Source organism: Larimichthys crocea, chromosome XXI (assembly GCF_000972845.2).
Source record: "Larimichthys crocea isolate SSNF chromosome XXI, L_crocea_2.0, whole genome shotgun sequence".
Classification (NCBI taxonomy): Eukaryota; Metazoa; Chordata; class Actinopteri; family Sciaenidae; genus Larimichthys; species Larimichthys crocea.
In genome coordinates, this window is record NC_040031.1 from 10,938,979 (window position 1) to 10,947,268 (window position 8,290).

At 41.2% G+C, this 8,290-nt stretch overlaps 1 protein-coding gene across 1 annotated transcript; it reads right to left on the reverse strand.

The window, feature by feature from the left end:
• Positions 1 to 308: 308 nt before the first annotated feature.
• LOC104921025 (cyclin-dependent kinase inhibitor 1C) lies at positions 309 to 2,593 on the reverse strand. The gene is made up of 3 exons (XM_010733455.3): positions 1,859 to 2,593; positions 1,572 to 1,689; positions 309 to 1,098 (listed from the first exon to the last, which is right to left on the reverse strand). The coding sequence occupies exons 1-2, from the start codon at positions 2,388 to 2,390 to the stop codon at positions 1,574 to 1,576; spliced, it is 648 nt and encodes a 215-aa protein (XP_010731757.1). The 5' UTR covers positions 2,391 to 2,593; the 3' UTR covers positions 309 to 1,098; positions 1,572 to 1,573.
• Between the last annotated feature and the right edge of the window lie 5,697 nt (positions 2,594 to 8,290).

Here is an 8,290-nt window from a genome sequence, read left to right on the forward strand (position 1 = left end):
CCCGGGGGTGAGTCATAAATGTCTGCGATAACACTGCGTGGATTCTGGGTGTTTATTGTGCTTTGTTTGCAGCCTGTGCGCAGTAAGTCATCTCTAAGATCAGAGCCAGTTGTGGACATTTCATTAAACGCACAACAAGGCTGTTGTTCTAGAAACCAGAAGACAAAGACTTCTTGTCTCAGTTTCAGTTTCAGGATTATTTTAACTCACAACACGGTTTCAAAACAGCCCAACAAACTAAACACACACACACACACACACACACACACACACACACACAAACAAACAATGCTGCGTAAAAGAAAAGGTTGAAGTGAAAAATATTTTATTCTCATCTTTTGCAAGACAATAATTAGGGCACTTGTATGAAAACACACATACACAAAAAAATAAAAAATAAAATAACGGCTCAGAAACACAAAGAAAACTATTTTCAAGTGTGAACTACTATGAGGGAGAGGGGGGAGCTACATGATTGCAAAACATCACAATACAAAAAAAAAAAATGGAAATAATAATAAAATAAAATAAAAATATGCCCTTTGGCTAAATCAACAAGGCATTTAACAAATATAAAGAAACATAAATAAATTATAAGTTAGAATAGTCTTAAAAAATATACATTTACAGAAAAAAAACAGAACATTTATAAGCTATTGTCTCTATAAAGCTGTACACTTTTGGCCAGTGTAGACAATTCTTTTTTTTAAAGTAATTTAGGATTGCACAGATGTTAAAACATTTAACACTGTCGAGTGGCTGTATGCAAAAGCAACAATGAATGCTACATTTGTACTGGATAGAAGTCATTCGGCGAGAATTTGCCCTGTTTTATCCACTCTCCCTTTCCCTTCCCTTCCCAAACCGTTCAGTCCTGAGAGTCTGGTCCGGTGTTCAGGCTGCGCTCCGCCGTGTGCGCACCAGAGCCGAAGGCAGCCGAGGTCGATCGGGCTTCTTTTTTTTTTGGACACATCGTCCACTTTCTCATCTCCGGCGTTTTTTTAAGTTGCGTGAAGAAAGAAACATCCTCCACTCGATCCTCCTCATCATCATCAAGAAAAAAACAAATGCGCAGGCATATAGTGCAAAAGAAAACACCTGAGGAAGAAATGAAAAAGCACACGATCAGTTTTCTGCGGAACGGCCATTCCGGATAAAAAAAAAGACGCGAGTCAGCTTTCTGGGGAAACAGGAGATGTAACCTCAGCAGCAGGCGTCACCCTTTACCAGTGCCTTTTCCCGCCACATCGTGACGCACATTCCCCTCCCCCAACCACTAGTGTTACTACAGCTACTACTATCACTACTACTGCGATTTCGCCACCACAAACTCTCCCCACCCCCCTACCCAGATACGACTGCCTGCGCTTTTTTGGCTCACGCAATCACTTGCAATTAAGTAAAAAAAGAAAACGGGGCAGAAATAAAAACATATAACGCAGCTACAAGTATAAACACAGTTATTATTTTTAATAAGAGACTGGTGACAAATCATAGCTGTGATATCAGACTGTTTTTTAAAACGATTTCATCACTTTAGAAAATTACAACAACAAAAAAAATCCTCATACCTTCAACGAATCCTCTTTCGTGGAGTTTGTTCCACCGGGATTGGAGACTTGGAGTGATGGCAAGCGCTCATTTCATTCGTTTTTCTATCAGCAGCCCTCTTTCGTTTCACGAAGAAGTCTGAAAATAAAATAAAAATACCGTTAAGACACACAAATCCACTCGAGATGGAATTACGCACAGAAAAAGAGAGACAGACACGGGATTGGTTTTTGGATACAGGGCGCAGCCCCGTACCCAAGAGCGCACCATCAGCTTAATATTTGATTTAAAATTGTCTCATATTTACCTGTGATGTGCGTGTTGTTGTCAGTAGTGTCCGTCCTCTTGCGTCTAACACACGGGACCTGTCTGTGAGCCTGCTTCCCTGAGTTGAGCTTGTCTGTGCGGTTCTCCTGGTTGACCTCCACCGTGGAGGGAGTGCTGCTGGTCTCGGGTAAGACCAAGCGCTCCAGTACATCCATACTAGGGGTCTCAGGGAGAACAGAGTCCGAGGTGGGGGTCTGCTTGACGGGAGTCGCCGGCATCCTGGTCCTGTCGTTCTGTACAGAGTCCTGATAAAACACCGGGGTCTTATCCACGGTCACCTCTTCCCATTCGTAATCCCCAACCAGCGGGGTGTTGGCTTCGAAATTAAAGTTCCATCTCTGCTGGTCCCGCTCGGAAATCTCCCGCAGCTTGGATTTCATCTCCCGGCTCAGTTCGTCATGATCCACCGGTCCAAAGAGATTGCGGCAGACGCTTGTGCGTCTGTGGAGAGGGAAGGTCCTCCTGGCCACCAGCCTCTCCAGCGCGATGCTCGATAACTGGACGTTAGACATCTCCAAAATCTCACCAACAAAGCTCCAAAATTACAAAAGCAGAAGCCCGGATTCGTGTGATTGATCCCTGATGAGCGAGTATCAGGTGTTGTTGATGTTGTGGTTGTGCCTGAAGTGCGTGTACGTGCGTGTCTCCTCCTCGCTCGTTTCGTTCGTCTCTCTCCTCCACACAGTTCTGTTTAAATGTACCTTCGTAGAGTGATGTGGAGTATATAACCTCCCAACAACCCGTCAGTCAGAGCAACCACCTCGCGCGACTCTCTCATTGGTTGCCTTAAGTCCGACCCTCTCCAAAAAAGTACGCACAACCCCCACCCTGATTTCGCATCGGCCCCTTGTGCCCTGTTTGGCTGTACGCCGAGCAAAGCGCAGCGTTTTGATTTTTCTCCCTGAGTGTGAGTTCTCTGATAACACTGAGCGGACTTTCCCGATGTCAGAGCTGCGGGGTTTTTTTGGGGGGGTACTGTTGGGTACTTGCACAAGCAGCTGATGGCTGTGCGTCTATTATCGGACACGGCTTTATTTTCCTCCTTCCTGCTCACGGTTACTCTTGTGCCGTGTGTCCTAAGAACTAAGAACCATTTTCCAACCTGAAAAAGACATTTTTTTTCGTTTCATAAATTGATAGAAATGAAGCACAGTCTCGCTGGGTAGATTCTCTGTTTGACATCTTAACTTCACACACACACACACACACACACAGTGGATGCAGCCTTCTGACGCTGCACCACACTCCCTTCTTTTCTCTCTCACCACAACAGCAGCAGCAGTGCTCGGGTCATGTCGTATCTTCACTCAGCAGTCCGCAGGGATTATTCTCTGCTTTGGTTTTACGCACATGAGCAAAGTAAACAACAGTAAGGGGAAGGCAGGGTCAGGAGTAAAACAATGTTTTACGCACAGCTGAGCACTTTTCACCCACTTTAAAAGAAAGACTAACGTTGTACGTTGTAAGCAGATTACCGTAATCCAGTTAAGTGGTGGATCACAACTCACAGTTTTCAACACTGAGAAATCAAATCTCTGCAGTGAAAAGGTCACTTTAATTCAGGGTAAAAAAAAAAAAAAGTATCACTCGATTGACAAAGGTGATTCAGTTTCAGAGTAAGGTCATAAATCACAGCAGCCATGACACAATCAGGCTGTCATGACCGATCTTGTCTGTTTGTGTGTGTGTGAGAGAGAGAGTGAGTGTGTGTGTGTGTCTTGCAGGGTCAGCATTAGTTATTCTATTGGTCATGCCTCATTGTTTACATGTATGTTACTGTGCGGTAATAAACTCTAACTTCCTTAATATCAGAACAATGACATTAATAACTCTGAGTGCTTCACAGCCTGCAGAGTCTTCAGTCAGTCTGCTGTGCTCGCATCTAAACAGTCAGGAGAGACTCAGCTTGCTTTTCCTAATAGATAATGGGTGCACGGCGACCCCTAGTGTTTTTAAATCGGTACTGCAGCACGTTCAAATGCAGCAAAATCACATGAGCCCTCATAATAATAAATCACATATTTGTGCAAGTGGACAGCAGTACCTGAATTCATGTTACCTCATATTACGTGCATTTTAAATTGTTTGATTTCAGTCCTTACTGTAATCGATGCTGAGCTGGAATATCAGGAAACTGCGCGTGCATTTGATTTGTGCACACCGGTTCAGAGCAGCTGGTTGCAAACCCAAACCCTAAATGAATATGGGTTTTCATTAAGGATATGAACGTGAAAATAAACAAACAAACAAATAATACAAGTTACAGCATATTCACACATGCCTCCCTCTCTCTAAAACAGCCTCTTCAAACAAGGGCCAAGTGTCACAGAGAACACTGTAAAACAGTAAATCTGTCAAAAAAAGAAGCATGATAAGTTTGTATGGTTGTTAAAAACTTATAAAAATTATAATACAGACAGATGTTTGTATAAAAAGTCAATATAAAAATATCAGGAAAACTCGTGGGAAATAATCTGCTCAAAATTCCTCCAAATCACTAACTTTACACAGACTTTCTGCTAATTTTGTTTTCAATATTTGTCTTAATTGTTCAGTTTGTCGATTGTTTTCTACTGTTATTGTTATACATTGAATATAATAAGAAATATCCATAAAATATTTGACTTAATTAGAGGTTGTCAGTTATGACTCGATGAGGAAAAATGTGAAAATCACCTGTATAGAGAAACAAACAGTTCCTCTCTTGCAGTGAAGTAACAGTTTTGATCCTGTGGATCGAGACCATTTTATTGCATCTTACCTCACACTGTGCTAATTGAGTGCATATAAAAACGTGTTTAGTTGTAAGCCATTATTGTTTCATTATTCATGCTATTGTTCTTTACACTTTTATCTAGAGAATGAGTCAGCAGGTCACAGCTCCGTAACACAATGTGGCCTTTGTGGGTTTGTGAACTTGTTGTTCCTTGTTTGGAGGACAGTATGCTTTTGATGACACCATGTTGTCATATGAAAGTGACCCAGGCTGATGAGGCACATTTGACATGCGTCACATGAATTTTAAAACATGAAACCAACAGGGTACAGACGGCCGTCAGCCTGACTGAATGAATCACCTCTTCCACCAAAAGTCAGGTGCTCTCTGAAAGTGACGTCACACATCAGGTGATGCACTGTCGGTGTTGGTTGGACTTGGGATTCAGCTATAGTGAAGCAACAAATGCATAATCATCATGAGTTGCTGAGCAGCTCCTGGTCACACAATGAAGTGATCAGTAATGTATTATTAGGGGACATTAGTCCTTATCAACTCATCTGCATAAGGACTAATTTTCATAATTTCTAATCCATTTAAACACTGATTGCTGTTCCTTTAATGATAAAATGATGAGCTCAAAAGTCTCTAATGTAGACCTTTGATTAATACCACACATACCTGTTGATCAGGAAACATTCCCCTGTCATGTGTTGATTACTGGCTCTCTCTAGTGGTACAAGTCTGGTATTACTACTACTGACTATTTCAGCCTTGAATGCAGAGGAAACCAATTGTATCTCATAAATGACTGAATACAATGCCCAATTTTGTTTTATTAATTTTCCATGTAATCAGTTGAACAATACATTGCTGAATACCAATGTCTAACAGAACCTCAGTTCATCAATCTTCATTGTCAGTGTGCTTTTGTTGTGTTGTAAATTTATCCCATAACAGAAAATTATCTCAATCGTCACATCTTATTACTCAAACCGGTCATGGATTTACTTCACAAAGCTGGAGACAGACCTCTGCTCCCCCAGGCGTACTTTCAAACAGATATAATCAACTGGTGTTTTAAAGGCTGCGAAATTTCAAAGAGAAAGTCTGCGTTCATTCATTTTCAAGGGGAGGATAATCATCAGTGCAGTAGGTAGGGTCAGTCAGCTTGTCCGATGTCCTCCGTCCTGTTTTCTCTCTGACAAATAAAGCAACCGGACTCTTAAAACTTCTGACCATACACATGCGCACACATACATACCTCCACTGGCTTAACTTGCTCTTTGACAGGATTGCAAATACCCCGAGGGCTGGCAGCAGCATGTCGAGAAGGACCCCGACTCTCAAGAATCTTTGCAGACAAAGACCAAAAATGATACAAAAACATCTGAATGTGCTGCAGCTACTGTCAAAGATCCAGGAAATCCTTGACCCAAGTGACTGGATGTTTATTTGGATGTTTAATTTCCATGTCTACTACTAATACTACAACTTTTCTTTAATAGAAGTACATATGATGCTGCTAAACTGACATAACTTCTTATGAATGACATGTTTTCCTTGTTTTCTGTTCTTCTAGAGAAGTATTTCGTATTCTCTTTAGCATTGCTGCAGTGTTCTTTTGTTTCTTTACCTGTAGATGAACTAAAAGAGCATTTCAAAGGTGTTGCTGTAATCCCCCACCCCCACCTGGATCACTCACCTGAGCAAATTCACCCTTTTGAAGTTTTGAAGAGGGACTGCAGGCATCACCACAGGGTCCTTTAGAAGCAGGATAAATGGTTATTTGATCCCACGGCCGCATGCGACACCTATAAAACTGTTTTCTCCACATGCTGCCATCCAGGATTGAAGTCATTAGACACACCCGGCTGGAGTGATTTCCTGGATGAGTTAGCGACTGTTTCCTACCTAATGATCAACTCCACCAAATGATATATGTTGAGCTGTAAGCTCATCAAACCTTTCCGAAACATGTCATCAGCAACGAGCTGAAGATCAAAGGAAGGAAACTTCAGTCGTGCAAAGAGGTGATAATATCTTTTTATTATTCATGTCTGTTTATTTAAAGCAATGTTTAACCCAAACAGCTGTTTCAGTGCATGTATCATTTGATCAAATGTGCAGTGTCAGTATCTGCTGAGAAACTCGTACTGGTAGTTCATTTTACTGAAGCCTTGCAGCTATTTCTGTGCACCCTCGTCTGGATGTGTCGATGATGACACATCTAGTTAATGACACATCTGGTAAAACATTTGCAGATGGATGGCAGCTGTTATTCCCACAGCATTTCATTACTTTGGTTATATAATCTCAAAATCCTATTGCAAAAGCCATTATTTTATTATTGTTATTACCCCTCCAAAAAAACAATAACAATAACCGATTATGTTCTTCTTTTTGGAGGAAAAAACACAGGAATCTTATGCTGGTTTGTTTTCCAACAGTCATAAATCAATCATCAAATAGGTTGAGTTTCAACCAAACCTTTTCTGAAATGCACTGACCTGTGTCTCAGTGCTTTAAAACATTGAATTCAGTCAATCACTGGTTAAAAATAGCTCTTGCATAATATTTTGCATAATTTGTAGCAGCAAAAACTTGAAAGAAACGATGAAAAGGGAGCTGCTGCTCGCACCAAACTCCTGCTGTGCCTTTAAAGATAAGACTCCATGTCCTTTTGTCTTGCTGCTACTAACTTTTTTTTTAAATAGTGTAACAATCATTGGATTTAATGAGCTACATGCTCTGAATCCGAGAGACTGACATTATGTTAAAAATATATTCTTTGTTTGGAGCCTTCAAAGGAGCAGCATCGCTTGTTTTATATGGCATGTAGTCGCACCTTATAACCTGAGTCGTGACAAATACCTAAAGCCTTGGGCTACCTTTTCCATTCATTTACCCTCGCTATAACAAAACATCTGTCCTCGCAGTTTATGACCTACAGTGGCTGCTATGGTTCTCAGGCCTCAGTGTGCCTCATCCATCCTGCAGAGACTGTTGCCTTTGGCTGTGGGTACTACAAAAATGCTAATTTATTGATGCAAAAATGTTAATACCAACAGGCCCCAGATAAAATGAGCAAAACAATCTTAAGTACAAAAGGGCTTTTCTTTTCTCTTTACCTCTGGCCTGAAGTCCTCAACTCGGAGATATTTTCCCAGCTGGAACATTAAGCTGAGAGGAGACTCTTCTGAATGGATCTTTGACGAGCCAAGGTTATAATCGCTCAGCAGTGACTGTGCTGCTATTTAAAACTTGTCTCACAGTTGCTGAAGAACAGAAAGTGGCTGTATATGATGACTTTTAGATTGTCCCATTTGTGGACAAATCAAGCTGTTGAAGACTGTTGGGTGAATGTACACCACGTTGGCTGACAGAAATGAGATCTTCAGCTTGTAAAAAATCTTTCTAGATTTCTTGAAGTGACTATTTTCCTGGACAAGTACACTTCAAACTAGACAAGCATGTTCTTCCAACTGGTTAATCCGAACGGTGAGTCAGCAGGTTGGTTTTTACCTATTTGAGTAACTGTGTATTATATTACCTCGACATGGATGTTTCATTGTTGTAGGTCCAGAATTATTGGGCAACGTTAATTCTGTTGGTGGAAAGTTGTCATGGAGCTTGCAACATTCATCAAAAGGGTATTCAGTATTCTAATGGTGGCTGTCTTTCAATTCATATGTT